The 20,527-nt window shown below is 34.0% G+C and overlaps 2 protein-coding genes across 2 annotated transcripts in view; one reads left to right on the forward strand and one right to left on the reverse strand.

Annotated features, from left to right (window-relative positions):
* Positions 1-299: 299 nt before the first annotated feature.
* On the reverse strand, positions 300-576 carry LOC114333785 (40S ribosomal protein S12-like). Its single transcript, XM_028283790.2, has one exon. The coding sequence runs from the start codon at positions 519-521 to the stop codon at positions 300-302; it is 222 nt and encodes a 73-aa protein (XP_028139591.1). The 5' UTR covers positions 522-576.
* Positions 577-4,908: 4,332 nt separating this feature from the next.
* The window catches only part of LOC126888570 (dnaJ homolog subfamily C member 2-like), a 62,504-nt gene continuing 46,885 nt past the window's right edge, over positions 4,909-20,527 (forward strand). The window contains exon 1 of the mRNA XM_050656919.1: positions 4,909-4,927. Within this exon, the coding sequence (XP_050512876.1) occupies positions 4,909-4,927 (19 nt within the window). The remainder of the gene's footprint in view (positions 4,928-20,527) is intronic.

Genomic DNA, 20,527 nt, shown 5'->3' on the forward strand with positions numbered 1-20,527 from the left:
AAGTGGTTCACTATATTAAAGAGAAGCTAGGTATCACGGAATATATTAGATGTTATGCCCTCCCGACACAGCAACTGGTTCTTTGTTCAAAATAGGTATAGAACAACTATTAACTTATTATTTAATAAGGAAATTTGGCCACCTAGTGTTAACATTAAATGGTCTATTGAATCTTCATATTCTGATCCAACGCTTTCATCTGAGTCACATAAGAATCCGAAGATTATTAGAAGTCCCGTTAGCCAGGAAAATCAAATTACTAGTTTAGACAACAATAAAGATAAAGTATAAAGCTGACACTAATGTTTCTTATATATAGGTTCGTCACAGTTTTCAGCGAGCAAACAAAGTACAGCTTGTCTTTTATCTAAAGCTTTAGCAGCCTCATGCAAAGCGTGAACAACTCCATCATGAATAAGGGCTGTTTTCAAGACTTCTTGGAGTGCTTGGTTTACGTCCATGGGACAACTAGATTGAACTTGTGGGGCTGGGGGTGCATCATCAACTTCGTTATCAGACATTTTGGTTGTTTGAGTTTCTACTGAAGTTTTCAAAGAAAAGAATTGGCGATTGACAGTATTGTTTCATCTACTGAATGTCATCAACACTGTCAAACGCCAATTCTTTTCTTTGAAAACTTCAGTAAGAAGCCAAATAACCACAATGTCTGATAACGAAGTTTATGATGCACCCCCAGCCCCACAAGTTCAATCTGGTTGGCCCATGTACGTAAACAAAGCACTCCAAAAGGCCTTAAAAACAGCATTTATTGAAGATGTAGTCGTTCATGGTTTGCATGAAGATGTTGAAGCTTTAGATAAAAGACAAACTGTTCTTTGTGTGCTCGCTGAAAAGATAAAGTACAGAGCACAAACATACGTACAGACAAACAGGCCATCGAAATTTGCAAATCTATGAATCCTTTCCATACACATATTAATTTTATTAAGAAAGATACTTTAAAACCATCGATAAATCTGGATCCGTTAACCCCACCAAGAGTTAGAAGTTAGATTAACCAATAACTATGGTCTATTAACCAATAACGCTAAGAAGAAAGCCTTTTTACAATACAGAACAAAACAAACACAACAGGCATACAACCACTACAACCGAATCAGAAGCGAAACGAATACTTTAGTGAGACAAATAAAAAGGAAGCACTGGCAGAGTTTCTCAAAACAGATGGAACACGACATCTACGGAACACAAAAAGAAGTATGGAGAATGGAGAATGATCAGAGGGCAAAGAAAGGAGATGAACGAATTAATAAAATAAGCGAAACACATTCAGAAGGTAATATGGGCAGACTACTTCCGATCTCTATTTGCTAAAGGCGACTTTATTGAACCACCAACAGCTGAAGTTACGACAAACGAAGAAATAAACATCGAAGAGGGAGAGGTAAAGGAAGCATTAAGAAAATTAAAAAATAGAAAATCTCCTGCAGAGGACAGAATATCGAACGAACTCCTAAAGTACGGAAGACAAGATCTAACTAAACAACTACTAAAACTAATACAAAAAATTAAAAAATAATAAAACAAAACAGAATACCACAAGAATGGAGATTAAGTATCCTAATACCTCTCTTAAAAAAAGGAAACAAATCGGACCCGGAGAATTATGAGGTTATAGAGTTATAGAGGTATTAACTTATTAATCACAACGTTAAAATTAACAACCAAAGTGATAACAAACAAATTGAATAAAAGTATACCATTAGCAGAAGAACAACATGGTTTTAGGTCGGGAAGATCATGCACTGACGCTATATTTGTAATGAGGCAAGTTCAAGAGAAATCGTCGGAATACAACAAGCCGGCATATTTATGTTTCGTGGACCTTAAGAAAGCATTTGACAGGGTCAAATTAAAGGACGTTATTCATTTTTTATACTCGAGAAAGGTAACCCTAGGAATAATTAAAACGATCGAAAGCATCTACCAGAACAACACAATAAAAGTAAAAGTGGAAGATGAACTAACTGACCCAATTGAAGTAGGCATTGGAATAAGACAGGGGGATTCCTTGAGTCCTTTATTGTTCAACCTGATCATGGACGAAATAGGAAAAAAGTAAGAACTAAAAAAGGATACCAAATGCGAGAAAAACAACTTAAAATAATGTGCTATGCAGACGATGCAATATTAATCTCTCAAATTGAAGATGATTTACAACGTATGCTGCACCAATTTAACATAACCGCCAGAAAATTTAACATGTTAATTTCCCCAAAAAAGACAAAATGCATGGTTATAACAGCAGATCCAATAAGATATAAATTGAAGCTGGAAGGTCAGATAATAGAACAAGTGATGGAGTTTAAATACCTAGGCATCATATTATCTAGCTACGGAAGGCTCAAAACAGAATTGGAAGATCAAGTGAATAGAGCAAACAGAGCCGCAGGTTTCCTGGAGAAATATGGAGAAATAAAAATATCGGAAAATAAATGAAAGGCAGAATTTACAAAACAGTCATCAGACCAATAGCCATATGCGGCAGAAACACGACCCGACACAGAGAGGACAAAAATATTGCTCGAAACAGCGGAGATGAAAACCCTTCGATAAATGGATGGTAGGACTCTATTGGACAGAGCTAGAAGTACAAATAGAAGACGGAGATGCAAGGTGGATAACATTTATAATTGGGTAACAAAGAGAAGAATAGAATGGAATAACCACATAAGCCGAATGGCAACAAATAGAGTAGTCATGACAGCGTGAGGCGGTTCCCCAATAGGAAGATGATCAGTAGTAAGGCCACGAAAAGGATGGAACGACAACTTACTAGAGGCACATTGAAAAAACAGGCAGAGTCATGTCTATACAAAAAGAAGAAGAAGAATAACTCTAACAGTCGATATCTTCTAGCCAGATTAAGGGAATCGGATATCTTAAAAGCCATTAAACTTCATTTTGCTTTTCTACACGACCAACCTGCTTCAGTATTTTATGATGGATTTGCAAACACAAGTGTTAATTTGGTTCTGGCTTCCGAAGGACTTCCTAATAAGACTGAAGATCTTATGGAATTAATTCAGATGGCGCTGATCTTGCTGCTTTTAGGTCCTTTCTCACTTCGGAAAGAATTATTCACCTGCAAACATCAAGGGAATGCCACCGAAACCTCTATTCCGCTGCCTCTCCAAAAAGTAATTTTTAAACATCACGACGGGTTCTGATGGACTAGAATTCTCAAATTATTTTAGTGATAACAACTTTAGCATGGTTCTGATTAATAGTCCTTCTATAAGATAAAAAACTGATGAATTATTTCTGTTTCTAGAGAAATTAGGATCTTTTCTCCGATAGTTGCGGTTAATGAGCACTGGCTCACTGGCGGATCCAGAAATTTTTTTGGGGGATCATGGATCTTGATGGTGATTACTGTTCTCTGATGTAAGGTCACTTTTAGTCTTACCACCAATAGGATAAGCGGGTTTTCAAATATTTGGGGGTGGGGGTCATGACCCCGTGACTCCCCTTCTTCTGGATCCACCAGTGGCTTGAAGTCAACGAGCCTTTTTTGTAGAAAAATATTCCACTCTCATGGGGGCACCCTAATTCTTTCTACAAATTATGAATTTCCTCTGGTAACAAAATATGACTATCTGTTAAGTGAAGCCTTCTTTGAGTTTTTCTTAGTTTACAGTAAGAACCTTAATCTTTATATTCTTTGCATTTATAGATCACCTGACTCTTCTGTGGAACTAAGTTTTCAGAACCTGCTTAATTTGTTAGATTACCTGCCCCATAAAAGCAGAAACATTTTATGCGGGGTCTTCAACATTAATTATGCTGCTGCTTGTGCTAAACAAATATCCCTGGTAAACATATTTGAATCGTATGGTCTAACAATGCACATTGATTCTCCTACAAGAATTACAAAAACTACATCTACAATTGTTAATGACTCTCTAATCATAAAGCGGTATATACGAAGTTAAACATCTTCAGCAAGTCTTCCTCGAAAACTCAACGTTTAGGTAGGACTTTTTCCACTTGGAACTTTCGTAAATTCCAAAATTTATGTTTAACCTCTGAGTGACACTTTTCTTCTATGGACGTCGACTATAATTTCAGTGATTTTTTAATAAGCTTGTTTTTATCTCCAATAAAGCATTTTCTGTAATTACAATTAAGTCAAAACATCGCAAACCCTGGGCTACCAAAGATATCCGCATATCAGCCAAGAATATGCGTTCACTAATGTAGATCAAGAAATTGACTACCAACGTCTCTGTTACTGAATATACTGTTATGATCTGCTTCTTATTAATTTTATATTAATTATTATTTATTTGATTAATTATTTAATTGTCGCAAATCATACATAAAAATGAATAAAAAATCTCAGGGTGCCTTTTTATAATATCAAGAAAATGTCTAAATTATCTTACGTTATACTTATCTTCTCTCGTGGGTTCAGTATCTCTTAGTTGATCCTAATCGGGATAAAATAGGGAAAAGAAATAAAGCAAAATATAAAATAAACATACAGAATTGTCTTTTATTTATCAAAATCGATACTCTAAAAATCTATCAAATCTAAAACCTGTGGACCAAGATGTCCGAATGAAATGTTTACCATTTAAATTTATTCTAGTTAAAAAAAACAATTTATCGGTTTGTTCCCGATGACTTTGGTACAACAAAATAAACAAAACCAAAATTATGTATTCGCAAGATTAGTTATACTTCCTATTTATTTTAGAAATACAGTAGACTCCCGTAAGTTCGGCCTCGGTTAGTTCGATCTCCGCTTAGTCCGGCCGGCTCTCTGAGCATTAGTCACACACATTCTTGTTTCACTTGCAATTTTTACTGTTTATATAGACAGTATACTTGTTGTGTGTGTGGACAATAACTGTTTCGCGTCGTGCATTAAACTGCTTAAAAATGAGTGAAACGCGTAAACGTAAGTACAAGTCAATGGAACAGAGACTAGAAGCTCTGGAAAGATTGGACAAAGGTGAATTCGTGCAAAGTATTTGCAGAGATTTAAATGTGATACAAAAGAAACAAAAACGTGGCAAATGTACAATCAACGACTGGCAGCGTAATAGAAAAACTATTGAAGGCTTTTGTACACAGATTTAAACGGAAAAAGTTCTACAGAAGCGTTGCACACTGAGAAAAGCAAAACACGAATTGGTGGAAGATGCTCTGTGGTTGTGGTTCGTTCAAGAACGAAGACGAGGAACCCCGTTAACTGGACCAATCCTAAAAGAGAAGGCTATGATCTTGCACTCAAAGCTTCAACCAGAAGAGGCGTTCTTGGCTAGTGAGGAATGGCTCTCCCGATGGAAAAAGAGACACGGGGTCCATTTTATTGGAGTTTGTGGCGAGAAGGTGTCAGCAGACTCAACAGCGGCCAAAAATTGTTCTGCAAAATTTTTAAAAATCATTGGTGACTAAAACTTGAGTACAAAGCAAATCTACAACATCGTCGAAACTGGGTTAAGTTTTAGACTTCTGCCAGAAAAACCTTTGCCACCTCACAAGAAACATCTGCGGCAGGATTTAAAGTTAGTAAAGAGAGGATAACGGTCGCCTTGTGTTCAAATGCCTCGGGGACCCACAAGATACCCCTATTTGTCATTGGCACAGTAGAAAAACCGAGAGCGTTTAAGAACATAAACATGTAAAATCTACCAGTGTATTACCGGTCGCAGAAATCAGCACGGATGGACACATATTTGTTCAGGGAATGGTTTGTGTGCGAATTTGTTCCGAAAGTGAAACACCATTTGACAAAATTAAATCTGCCCATCAAAGAACTTCTACTGCTTGACAACGTTCCTACTCATCAGGAAGGTCTTCAGTGTGACGATGAAAAAGAAATTAAATTGCTGTTCCTGCCACCCAATGTAACCAGTCCTCAACAGCCAATGGACCAAAGGGTCATTGAGTGCTTCAAGAGAAAGTATCGCCGAAAACTGCTTTCTGAAGTTCTTTCCAAACTGGAGGCTAATGACAACTTAGACCTCTTAAAAGTGCTGAAGTCAGTTAATATGAATGATGCTGTGTACATGTCGGCCGAGGCATACGTCGAAATACCACCATCGACGTTTGTAAGGTCTTGAAAAAAATTTTTGGCCAAATATAGCAGATGAGCCAAACAACATTCTTGTTAACGAACCTGATGACAATGTAGCTCTATTGCACGACCTTCAGAAACTACCGAACTGTGGTCCCATTGTTGAAAAAGATGTTTTGGAGTGGATCGATTTTGAAAAGGAGCTACACAACGAGGTTTTGGACGACAACGAAATCGTCGAGTGTGTCATTCGCCAAAAAAATGAGAAGGATAACGATACAGATGCTGCTGATAATGAGGATGAAGATAAAGAAAATAAAATGAGCCTCGCTGAAGGCAAAACAGCTTTGCAACTGGCAGCTACCTACGTCAAACAGCAAAAATAAGCAACTGCCATCGATGGAATGATTATTAAAAAGTGGCGTGACTTTGCACATCAAAAATCATTAGAAAAAAAATGACTGACTTTTTAAGTGTTTAAGAAGCCAAAAAACCCATGTGCAATACTATTTTTAAATTTTATTAGGTCTAGAGTTCTGTAACTATTGTTTAATAGTATTTTTGTAACGGTCTATCTTTTCATATGTGTTAAATATATGTCAGAGTATTCCTCTGTGTTGTCTTCAACTTAATGTACAATTTTTTTGTTTTTGTTAGATCCATACAAACATAAATGAGCATTTTTTAGATAAGCATCGGTTAGTTCGGCCACTTTTAAGTTCGGCCTAGGGTCCGGTCCCGAGGTGGCCGAACTTACGGGAGCCTACTGTATTGGAATTTTAATTTATATGCTTTTTACTCAAAATTTTCGTTTCCGAACATAAAAATATCTTTCACATAATTTGACTGACCTTTTGCTTCACTCACTCTGATGTCTTCTCGTGAACCAAAACAGCTCTCCCTCGTTGACTATGTTAAAGGCTACTCATCAAAGCCCTCTCCGTTCTCCAGCTTCAAAACTATCAGCATACCAGCACCAATTCTCCAACGAACCAAAACCTCTTTTGACCAGTACTCGATTCACACAAACTCCAAAAATTCTCTGCTCTCCTTCTCACAATAATACAGAACCAAAGAGGTATTTCGTCTCAATTTGATCTGTCTCTCGTTCCACTTTTCAGCACTATTCTCCACTATCAAACAACCACTGGTACTTGCTAACTACTTACCCACGAAAACGTCGAACTGCTCCTCAGCGATGCCAAAAACATAATGACTTCTTTTTCAAACTCACTCAATCATTCAATCATTCAAACCACTTTTCCCCTTCCAAGTTGCCAAGAATCAGAAACATTTCTCTTTTCCATTCGACAAACAAACAGTCATTTTCAAAATTATTCCAACCATCCTAATTACTTTCGGGGAAATCTACAAACATTTACTCGGGTTGAAACAATGATATTAAAATTCCAAACTTTCTTTTAAACCATTTTTTTAGAAAATGATAATTACCTCTACCTGTGGATTCTATAGTTCCCGTAATAAACAATCTTTTTCCATTTTAAACCTAAATACATCGTTCTTTTCACTTTAGCTATTCACAAAAGTCTTTAATGGTTCATCGGAAAGCTCATTAAAAAAGAAATCCACTTACATCCAAACTAAATTCTAATAAATATTTACAGATCAATATACAGGGTGCATCAAATTTATGTGCCCGCGTTATTTAAAAAAAAAATTTAATTTTCATTGTGCCTATGATTGATAAATTGAAAACACAATAACATCCCCGCCTTGTTTTGAGATAAAATAAGTATTAATAAGTGCAACAAAAAAAATGATTTTCTCTCGACAACAACACTTTTCTCTTGTTATCATATTATCCTAACCTAATTCTCTTATCCTACCTTAAATTTTATGCATTTGTCTTTATTCGTGGTATTTGTATACATCATGGATATTGTAAACTCCTCGCATCTTTTCTGAATTCACATGCCTCAGAACATAACTGTTTATTCCATTTTCATTGTGAACGATGTATGGACCCTTAAAAAAAGGCATTAGTTTTGCACAAACGTCCCCAGTGAGATTTGATACTCGCAATGCCCTTACAAGCACCTTTTCTCCCTTCTGAAAAGTCACTGGTCGTCGTCTCCTATTATGATTTTGTCTTTGGAGATATTTTTCATTACTGCGCTGCAGCCTCCTCTGCACAGTTTCCAAAACTCGTTGGTATTCCCTCTGCTCAGGTTCTTCCCATGGCCGTAATGGCATAAAACCCTTCAAGATATATTCCGGAGTTTCTTTTGTCACCGTACTTGGAATGGTGTTTAAGTAGTTTTCTATTTCTGCCACTTTCCTGTCCCATCGTCTATGTTGTCCATTTGCAGCAATGCGAAGGAATTTAGTAGTCTCCTGTATAAAACGCTCTGAAGGATTACTTTGAGGATGTCGGATACTGACGAAGTTTGTCCCTATTCCCCTGTCTTGAAGCTGTCCCTTGAAACGCTCACTCCGGAAATACGTCGCATTGTCTAAAAGAATTCTTCTTGGTGTTCCTACGGTGGCTATAAAATTGTCAATCTTTCTCATTATTTCTTCCCCCTTTGTTGTACGGCAACTGTATAGCTTTACGTATTTTGAAAATATATCAACCATCACCAAAATATGCTTGTTCCTTTGCGTGGTCATTATCAGATCACTTAACATATCTATTGCCACAATATCCAATTTTTGACGGGATACAATATTTTTAGCAATATATTCATTTCTGAAATTTCTGCTTTTATATTTTTGACATATTTCGCATTTTTGGGTCACTTCTTTGGCAATCCGGTAATCCTTTCGGCAGATATAGTTTTCTCGAAAAACCAGCCAAACCATCCTGCTACCGATATGCCCATTATCATTGTGTAATTTTAGTATGATCCTCTCTGCCTTGTGTTACCAAATATAGTTCCTTTCTATCGATTCTTTTGAAGAATATATCATTTTCTCTCTCCGCTCTTCTTTTTTCTTTTTCCTCCAGCTCTTCTTGATTTATTCTTATTTCGTTCAACGAAAATACACCTTCCTCTTGTGTCAAGATATTTAGTCCCACCTGAAAAACAATTCCTTCCTTTTTTCCAGTGTCTTCATCACGTGTGAGAGCGTCGGCTATAATGTTGTCTTTTCCCTTTATGTATCGAAACTCAAAATCATACTCCTGTAGCAACAAAATTCCTCGATGTATACGATTGTTAACCAGTCGATTTTTCATGATATGCACTAAAGCTGCATGATCTGTTTCAATTGTAAATTTTGCTCCCAATAGATAAAACCTTAATTTATTTACACAAAAAAGTACGCTAGCAAACTCTAATTCAGTCACACTGTATTTTCTTTCGTGTGTTTTTGTCACTCATCCTCATATTCATATATTTGCGTGTTGTTTACCGCTCTTCTGTTTTCTCTTTGTCTGTCGGACCCGTATCGGTTTCCACGATTTTCCTGTTCATTCCTTCTCTTACCATTTCTGTCTTCTTGATTTGTGCGGGTGTTATTTCTATTCTGGTTTTCTCGATATCTGTCTTCGTTCCATTGCCGATTTCATTGTTCATAGTTTCCTCTTCCGTTGTCTCTACTTTCGTTTTCTCTTCTTGTATAATCTCTCCTAAAGTTCTGTCTTCTATCTCTATAGTCTCGATTTTCGCGTTGTCTATAATTATCTTGCGATCTTCTTATTTCTCTTTCTCTCATTTTTGCTTCTCGTATTTGTAAGAATTGGCACAAACTGTCGATATCTTTGTAGTTTTGTAGAGTTATGTGATCTTCTAAGGTATCTTCAAAATGTCTGGCTATCAGTTCTACTAGCTGTTCGGATGAATAATTGTACTGTAGATGTTTTGCATTATTATATAATTGTAGTGCATATGTTTTCTCTGAAATACCTATTCTATCATGGTACCTCCCATTTTGCAATTCCTTGTTTATTTCTAGCTGTTGTATATTTCCCTAGAAATAACTCAGGAACTTTTGTTCGAATTTATGCCAATTGTCCAATTCTTGTTCTTTGCTATCGAACCATAAACTCGCCTCATCTTTAAGATGGTTCCTTATCGTTTCTTTGGCTGTCTCGAAATTACCGATGTATCGTAATTTCTTTTTTAAATTGTTTATGAAAATTACCGGGTGTAATTTTTTTACATCCCCGCCAAATCTTATTTTCACATCCTCTGTACTATGGATAATCGTTTCCCTTCTTTCTCCGGAATTTTGTTGATTCTTGATTTCCTCCATTTGTCTTTCTATTTCTCGTCTGTCCTCTTGTAATGCGTTTTCCAACTTATTTTCCAAATTTTCTAGTTCCTTTTTCTGGCAATTTGTTAACTCCTCCATTTTGTTTTGAATTTTCATTTCTTGTTCTTTCATGTGGTCCTTCATTCTCATTTCTTCTTCTTGCATGTGATCTTTAATTTTCATTTCTTGCTGTTCTATCTCGTTTTTCATTGTTGTCAAACATCCTTTTATTTCCTTTTCATACTTTTGTATGCGTTCCTCTATTTCCTTATTGTTCTCTTCTATTGCTTGTTTTGTTTCCTCCTCATTTTCTTTCATTGCTCGTTTTGTTTCTTCCTATTTTTATCCATTTTTTGATTCATTTTTTGTTGTGATTCATCCATTTTTTGATCCATTTTTTGTTGTGATTCATCCATTTTCTTTGATGTTTCTTCCTAATTTTTATCCATTGTTCGTTTTGCTTCATCCATTGCTTGTTTTGTTTCTCTTTGATTGTCATCCATTTTTTGTGACTGGAGTTGCATCAGTTGTAATAATTTATCTATTCCTGATAATTCCTGTTGTTCTGATGCCATGATTGTTGTTTCTAAAATGTCTTCTTGTTCTATATGTTGTTCTTGTTCCAAATGTTTTTCTTGTTTTTTGTTTTCTTTGCTTTTGCTTCTGGTTGTTATCGACATGTAGTTAAAATTTTATCCCCGCCTAATATGAAATTCGAAAATACCCTGTATGCTGTCGAGACGAAAATTTTTCTCTCCCCAAATATAATCAATTTATCCCACAAATTTTTAAATATTTCAAAATTCAAATCAATCAAAAATAAAATAAATATGTAAAAATAAACTGTACCTAGATAAAAATATAAGTCAAACAAAATATTTCAAAATTTTCAAATATATCAAACTTCTCCGACGGGCAAATAAATTTTCCTTCACCTGTTTTTCCGTTTCCTGTTCCCTTCAAATTCACAACCAGAGATACTTTAATGTCCTACGTTGGCTCGCCATGTTGTTATGATCTGCTTCTTATTAATTTTATATTAATTATTATTTATTTGATTAATTATTTAATTGTCGCAAATCATACATAAAAATGAATAAAAAATCTCAGGGTGCCTTTTTATAATATCAAGAAAATGTCTAAATTATCTTACGTTATACTTATCTTCTCTCGTGGGTTCAGTATCTCTTAGTTGATCCTAATCGGGATAAAATAGGGAAAAGAAATAAAGCAAAATATAAAATAAACATACAGAATTGTCTTTTATTTATCAAAATCGATACTCTAAAAATCTATCAAATCTAAAACCTGTGGACCAAGATGTCCGAATGAAATGTTTACCATTTAAATTTATTCTAGTTAAAAAAAACAATTTATCGGTTTGTTCCCGATGACTTTGGTACAACAAAATAAACAAAACCAAAATTATGTATTCGCAAGATTAGTTATATTTCCTATTTACTTTTAGAAATATTGGAATTTTAATATATATATGCTTTTTACTCAAAATTTTAGTTTCCGAACATAAAAATATCTTTCACATAAGTTGACTGACCTTTTGCTTCACTCACTCTGATGTCTTTTCGTGACCCAAAACAGCTCTCCCTCGTTGACTATGTTAAAGGCTACTCATCAAAGCCCTCTCCGTTCTCCAGCTTCAAAACTATCAGCATACCAGCACCAATTCTCCAACGAGCCAAAGCCTCTTTTGACCAGTACTCGATTCACACAAACTCCAAAAATTCTCTGCTCTCCTTCTCACAATAATACAGAACCAAAGAGGTATTTCGTCTCAATTTGATCTGTCTCTCGTTCCACTTTTCAGCACTATTCTCCACTATCAAACAACCACTGGTACTTGCTAACTACTTTTCCACGAAAACGTCGAACTGCTCCTCAGCGATGCCAAAAACATAATGACTTCTTTTTCAAACTCACTCAATCATTCAAACCACTTTTCACCTTCCAAGTTGCCAAGAATCAGAAACATTTCTCTTTTCCATTCGACAAACAAACAGTCATTTTCAAAATTATTCCAACCATCCTAATTACTTTCGGGGAAATCTACAAACATTTACTCGGGTTGAAACAATGATATTAAAATTCCAAACTTTCTTTTAAACCATTTTTCTAGAAAATGATAATTACCTCTACCTGTGGATTCTATAGTTCCCGTAATAAACAATCTTTTTCCATTTTAAACCTAAATACATCGTTCTTTTCACTTTAGCTATTCACAAAAGTCTTTAATGGTTCATCGGAAAGCTCATTAAAAAAGAAATCCACTTACATCCAAACTAAATTCTAATAAATATTTACAGATCAATATACAGGGTGTATTAAATTTATGTGCCCGCGTTATTTAAAAAAAATTTAATTTAATTTTCATTTTGCCTTTGATTGATAAATTGAAATCACAATAATACATATCACCAAGTACAGGGCAACCTATTTAAAACTTATAAAATCAGCTAAAATATTGTATTATTAAAATCGTCTCAGAAGCTCTAAAAGTGTTGCAAAAACAACTTTGTCCATAATTAACGATATTTGAAATAAAACTCACAGAGCTCAAACATTTTCTCTTCCAGACCCAGAAAATCTTAATTAATGCTTTGTTAGAGTGAGTAAAAATATAACATCAACTATTTTGTCACAAGATCCCATTTCCAATCTGCCTAATTCAAGAAATGTCTCTAATTCATTCTTTATAAAACCAGTTGATAAATCTGAACGGATCCAAACAATCAATTGTATCAAAAGCAAATATTTCTGTAGTACTGATGGACTATTCAAAAAATTGTCTCAAATCTCCCAGAAAATGTGTTGGGAGTCCTCATCTCACTAATTAATAATTCTTTTGAGAAAGGTAAATTTATAGAGTGCCTAAAGACAGCCAATATTATTCCTCTTCATAAGGATGGTGAAAAATCTAACGCCTGCAATATTTATAGACCTAATGCATTACTACCGGTACTCTTCAAAATAATTATCCAGAGACTCATAAAAGCCCGACTTATATCCTTTCTCGTTGAAAACAAAATTTTATCACAAAATCAGTTCGTCTTTTTAAATAATAAATGTACCACTGGTGCCATATTCTCTGCACGACATAAGGTTTATCAAGCACTAAACAATAATCTGCACACTGCTACTGTTTTCATCAAATCAGATTTTGAAAAAAAAAAATTAAGTTTCTACGGAATTCGAGGTATCTCTTTGAATTGGTTTTAATCTTACTTGGATAATAGGAAGCAACTGGTTAGAGCAAATTATACAGACTCTAGTCTCAAAAATATTGTATGTGGTGTACCAGAAGGTTCAGTATTGGGTCTTCTACTTTCCCTTGTCTTTATTAATGACATCACTAGTTTAAAATGGAAAATTTTTTCTTTTTCTTGATAAAACCAGTATCACTTGCAGCAACTGAAATATCGCAACTCTTCATGCTACTATAAACTATAACTTCTGATCTACTCACAATAAATATTTGGTACGATTCTAATTTACTCTCTTTTAACGTAGATAAAACAGTAGCATTATCCTGCAAAGGAGCTCTTTCATCCTTACCCCTTAATAACAGCCAGATCAGTATCGTTGATTCTGTAGAATTTCTTGGTATTTTTTTAGATAGCAGCCGTAAATGGTCGCTTCATATCGATGTGTTAAGTAAGAAACTATCCTCAGCTTGCTATGCAATAAGATCTGTTTCGAAGGAAATCAATTTAGCCTCTTCCAAAATAACATATTTTTCTTTGTTCGAGTAGCATTTTCGATATGGTCTTCCTTTTTGGGGTTCTCGTACAGCTGCCCAATCCGATGTTATTATTAAATTACAAAAAAGAGCAATAATAATATATATCTGTTTGGCCTCAGAAGAACAACACATTGCAGGAGCTACTTCAAAGATCACAGGATTTTAACACTACCTTCTTTATATATTTTATAAACTGATTGCTTAATTCATAAACATCTACATGTCATTCCAGCAAGACTTAGTCATGACTATTCCACCAAAAATTCTACCTTTGACATCTATTTACGGATCCCGTCCACTGAGTTAGTAAAGAAATCTATATTATATTCTGCAAAAAAAAACTATACAACCATCTCCCTCTACAACTTAAATCTGCAAAATTTTTCCCCAAGCTCGTAAAATGACAAAATCCTATCTATCTGAAAGACCATATCATTCAGTAGCAGAATTTCTTAATCAATAATTAAGAAATTACAGTATTCTTACGTATAAGTAGAATTTTAATATATTTGAGTGTCATATGCAGGAACTTAACTTATACAATAGATTATGCAATTTGCATTTTTTTTAAATTCTGCCATAGACTGTATTGCTTTTTTGGTTTACTTCATTATTTTATATTTATATTAACGATTTAGATAATTTTAGTAAATTGTTTTGGTTATTGTTTTATATATGACTCTTTGTCTTACTGTTCTATACTAATGTAATTTGTACCACCTTCGGTTGTTTTGACTCTTGCTCATGAGTCCTTCATTGTCAATTGTCAATAGTAGTATGTGATTAGTGTCGCCTTTTATCCTCTATAAGATCTTATATCTTGTACAGTTTGTCTTCACTATTTCGAAATTATTTGATTTTTTTATGGCCTATTTGATTGTCATCTTTATTCCCAGTATCATACATGTTATCTTATTTTCTCTTTTATCACTCACCATGTAAATTAAAAATACACCCATGTATTCACTGATTAATTCCAACTAACTTGTCATAGATCGATTCAAAATTTCCAGACTATTTATATGCACTGAGTTTCTGCAAACCCTGTACATTTTGTAGCATTCGCTGTCTGTTTAATTAAAACAACGAAATAAACAAAATCAAAAATAAAATTTAATAAAAAATGTTTGTCCTGGTAAAAGGTATATTAGTTTAAAAAGCCCCTAGAGGGCTACAAACATATAAACAAAACGTTTTCGCTCTGTAACAAGAGCATCATCAGTGTTACAAGCACATGGTCAGCCACCCAAAAATACAAAAGTTGAAACCTTTTACTTCTTCTCCTCTTCTTTCTCATAATCCTTAGTGTCCTTCAGGGCGTCGGATGTCGGGTTCCGCCTTTTATCCACTTCTTCCAATTGTTTCTATTGGTGGCCAGGTTCTTCATATCCCTCATACTGATGTGTCTCCTTTCACCTATATCTTGGATCTGGTCCATCCATGTCTTCCTCGGTCTTCCCTTTTTTCTTTTGTTTCCCATTTTGGCTTCATGTACCTTCTTTGTAAGTCTATTTTGCTCCATTCGTTGTATGTGTCCAAACCAGCTTAATTGTTTGTTTTCGATCTTCCTAATTATCGGTTCTTGTTCCAGCTCTCTTCTTATATCTTCATTTCTGAATCAGTCAAACTTCGTAACTCCGGCTAAACCTTTTACAAATAGACTAAAAGTCTTATATAAATGTAAACATCCTAAAATCCAAAGGATGGATAAAATTCCTATGGATGTGGCTTTAGGGCAACATATGACTCCCACAGGTGGTAGGTGGGTTAATTAATTAGTTGCCTGTCACGTCTTATAACACAATGACCTAATTAATTAACCCACTTACCACCTGTGGGAGTCATATGTTGCCCTAAAGCGACATCCATAGGAATTTTATCCATTCTTTGGATTTTAGGATGTTTACATTTTTATAAGACTTTTAGTCTATTTGTAAAAGGTTTCAACCTTTGTATTTTTGGGTGGCTTACCATGTGCTTGTAACACTGATGATGCTCTTGTTACAGAGCGAAAACGTTTTGTTTATATGTTTGTAGCCCTATAGGGGCTTTTTAAACTAATATACCTTTTACCAGGACAAAATTTTTTTATTAAATTTTACTTGTAATTAATGGTATACAGCCAGCTACAGGAATTTCTTCCTTGTAGAAAATCAAAAATACCTTTTCTCATTTACCCTGCAGTGTTATTACACGCCAAACCTTCCTATAAAAGGGACTATCTCTTGACACCAAATTACTTTCTATCGACAAAAACGCTTAATCAATTTAACACTGATACGCCCTTTCTGAAAGAAGAAAATATTGACAGAATACTTTAAGAAACTTAATTAAAAAGAACCTCCTCCGAGGATTTCGTTTTCTGATAAAGCGACTGTGTTATAGATTCTGTATACAGAATTATGACATCGCGGTAACCTATGAATACAAAGTAGCTGATAAAAATGTTTATTCTTACCCTTCTGCTCCCTCCTTCCCGTCAACAACGCTGGGAGCAACTTTATAAGCTAATCTGTCTGCAAGATTGTATTGGAGCCTTATATTAGCAGAAAACCTTTAATTCACAACCTCAAACTTTATCTATCCATCCATCCAGAATCAGAAAATTCCACCTGCAATAGGTGACGTCTAGATATGTTGCATAGGCTACTTAACGACCTGCACAATACATGGGCATTCGCCCTAACCTGGATGAGTTTTTCTAGAAGGGAAAAACGAAGAGGATGAAAACGATGAAAAAACTGAAAATGGTGAAATCAACGGAAAACATGAGTATCAAACGGTCGAATTAGAAATACCCCCACCAAGCATAGATGAAATTAGATATGAGATAAACGCTTAAAAACGTTAAATCCCCTGGTATGGACAACATCGATGCTGAGTTGATTAAAAGGTATGCTTGAAAAGCATTGGGAGTATAATCAAGACGTGCATCAGAGATTTATAGATTTTAAACAGTCTCATGATTTAATTAATCGTTCAACACTATAGAAGCCAATGGTCGAACCGGGCGTAACCAAGAAATTAATTGCGGTAACGCAAATGTGTGTAAGTAACTCCTTTGCACATGTTAGAATAGGGGGGAAATATCAAACGCTTTCTGCGTAAATTCTGTACTAAAACAGGGATATCCGTTGTCCCTAATTGTTGTTTAACCTGGCCTTATAATATGTCATGCAACAAATTTATCCGAAAATTAAACCAGACATAGCTGCTCGGGGAGCAAAAATCGTACTCATCTTTGTCAATCACGTAGATGCATTGGCACAATCAATATTAAAACTTAAGGATATTTTCGCTAGCTTTGAAGAATAAATATCGGTATAAAAATAAATGAAGTAAAAACAAAGTACATGGTCGCCTCAAAATAAGAACGACGGCGAATAACGAAAAATATTACTATTAACGATCATAACGTGGAAGTGGTTAAATAATTTAAATATCTAGGAGAAAAAATCACAAATGACAACAAAATAGATTGACAAGTTGAAACGCGAATAATGGCAGAAAACATATCTTTCTTTACGATGCAACATCTACTGAAGTCATAACTTTTCTCACGAGATACGAAAATCCAGATATATGAGACTATATTACGACCAGCAGTCGCATCTGGAAGCGAAACATGGATGCTAACAAAAAGAGAAGTAAACAAATTGCTGGTGCGGGAACGTAAAATCCTTCGAATGATATATGGCCCTTGCAGAGACAGTGTGACAACATAATGGAGGCGCAGATACAATAAAGAGTTAGAGTTTCCTTAGTTAGAGTAGTCCTTTCCATCGGAAAGGAAAATCTAGTCAGATATACAAAGATCAATATACTCAGATGGGTAGCGCATGTGGCACTCAGTAGCGACAATCGCCTTATAAACAATGTGTTTTGGAAAAGGTTAGATGGGAGGAGGTCTGTAGTACGACGAAAGGCTAGATGTAGAAAAAGATGGAAAGATGCAGTCACAGAAGATCTGAAGAAAATGGGCATGAGACAATGGGAAATCCTGTCACAAGATCAGGAAGAGTTGTAACGCATTGATGATGATGATGATGATGATGATGATGATGATGCAAAAACGAAAACTAATATCATAACGAAAGAATTAAAGAAACTGTAATACTTACAAAGCTTGAGCTGGTCACAAACAACTGAATTCCAAGCAGAGGCGACAAGCGATTTCAAATCGCCAGAATCAGGACGAGTTGACAGAAAGTGGCAATGTTTACTGCTACTATTAGGCTATTGATTATGTACTAAAGAAAAGAACTACAACGTTAACAGGGTTTTATCATTTCATATGGTCAATGCACATCTATGTATGAAAAAACCGCGGAGTGCTACCATTTAAAGGGGTGCATTTTTGAGAAATGGGTGAATTAGTCCCTGGGCACAGGTTACATTAGGGTGAGTTCTATGCACTGTTGGTAAAAACACGTCTACATAAAAATTGTTCCTGGTTAAATTTCCGATCTAAATATAACTTTTTAAAGTCAAAGATACTATTTTTTACAAAAATATATTCAAAAGAAAAAGCACAAAGAAACCCAAAAAAAAGAAATTTTATTTTTTGTCCCATAACTTTTGTCCACGGGATATAGGTATAGACATTGCTTCACAGAAAAAAAACTTACACATTTTGTCTTTAAAATGATGTTCGGTAGAAGTCATTAGGATTTATAGTTTTCAAAATATGATTTTTCAAATTTCGCCACTCACAGCAATTTTGGGCAATTTTCCTTGTTATTTCGCAAATATTGTTCTGTAACTTTTTTATACGCAACTTTAGGCATATGCAATGGTACATATAAGAGGAATAGAAATCAATTGCCTTTAAAATGTTCTACTGTATAATGTTATACGACTTCTTTTAAAGATGTTATCTCTTTCAAGATTTTATACTTTTAATGAGTTTTTATATTTTTTACGATTATTTTTTAAATTTCCCATTATAACTTTTTTTTCTACATTTAGGTATATATTATATAACAAAAAGAAAGCTTATTCTGTTTAATTTAAAATGGTGTATTATAAAAAATTCTAGGATTATTTTTGAATAAGATATGCTTTTTCAAAATGTACTTGTAACGATTTTTGATTTTAGGAGTATTTTTTAAATTTCTCATTATAACTTTTTTATGTGATTGTATGTTATGATTGAATCTTATTTTTTATAGGTAATACTTTGGATCCACTTGACCCGGCCGGCATACTTCAAAATATGGATTAATTCCAATATTTACTGTCAAAGCTCCTGCACCACAAGCTTTGCTTGAAAAAATAGCATGTAAATGTACCAAAGGATGTAGAATACAAACAACTACGGTTGTAGGAAGATAAGAATTAGTTGTTCAATATTCTGCAAAGGTGCATGTGCATGGCTACTAATTGTGGGAACTCTAAGATAACTGAGGTGTCAGAGGAAGATACTGAAGCTAATGCTAACGAAGAGATGGACTTTGATTTTGAAAAATTTTTAAATGTCAACGTTTAAATAATTTTAACTAAAGTGACGTTTTCTAAGACTAATGTTAATGTAATTTTTGTAAAAGAAATAACTTTAAATAATACAGGTAAAAAAATATCAAAGAATCACTCGGTTTCCATTATTTAAATATAGATGATACACCATTTTAAAGAACAGAAAGTAAGCCTTCTTCATTGAGGAATATATAGTATATTCATACACAAGAAAAAAAGTTATAATGAGAAATTTAAAAAATAATGCTAAAATCAAAAATCGTTGCAAGTACTTATTACATTTTGAAAAATAATATCTGTAGTTTTTTTGTATTTTTGAATTTTTTGAAACACACCATTAAAGTAAACAAAATAAGCTTTTTTATTATATAATAAATATAATATATACCTAAATGTAGAAGAAAAAAAGTTATAATGAGAAATTTCAAAAATAGTCGTAAACTATAATATTTTTATATTAGGTATTATATAATATATAATATAATATGATATAATATATAATATATTATATAATAATATTATTTTATTTTTATATCATATTATAAAAAATCGTTAAAAGTATAAAACTTTGAAAAACCATAATCTCTTTAAAAGAAAGTCGTACAACGTTATACAGTAGACCATTTTAAAGATAATTGATTTTTATTTCTATTACGTGTACCATTGCATATTCCTAAAGTTACGTAGAAAAAAGTTACAGAACAATATTTGCAAAAATAACAAGGAAAATTGCCCAAAATTGCTGTGAGTGGCGAACTTTGAAAAATCATATTTCGAAAACTGTAAATCTTAATTACCTCTACTATACAACATTTTAAAGAAGAAATATGTAGGTTTTTTTTCTGTAAAGCAATGTCTCTACCTATATCCTCGTGGACAAAAGTTATGGGACAAATAACAAAATTTCTTTCTTTTTGGTTTCTTTGTGCTTTTTCTTTTGAATATATTTTTATAAAAAAAAGTATCATTGACTTTAAAAAGTGATATTTAGATAGTAAATTTAACCAGGAACAATTTTTATGTAGGTA

Source organism: Diabrotica virgifera, chromosome 7 (assembly GCF_917563875.1).
Source record: "Diabrotica virgifera virgifera chromosome 7, PGI_DIABVI_V3a".
NCBI lineage: Eukaryota > Metazoa > Arthropoda > Insecta > Coleoptera > Chrysomelidae > Diabrotica > Diabrotica virgifera.

Coding starts and splice junctions, on each gene's coding strand:
- LOC114333785 (XM_028283790.2), bottom strand. CDS start 521: ATGTCTGATAACGAAGTTGATGATGCACCCCCAGCCCCACAAGTTCAA.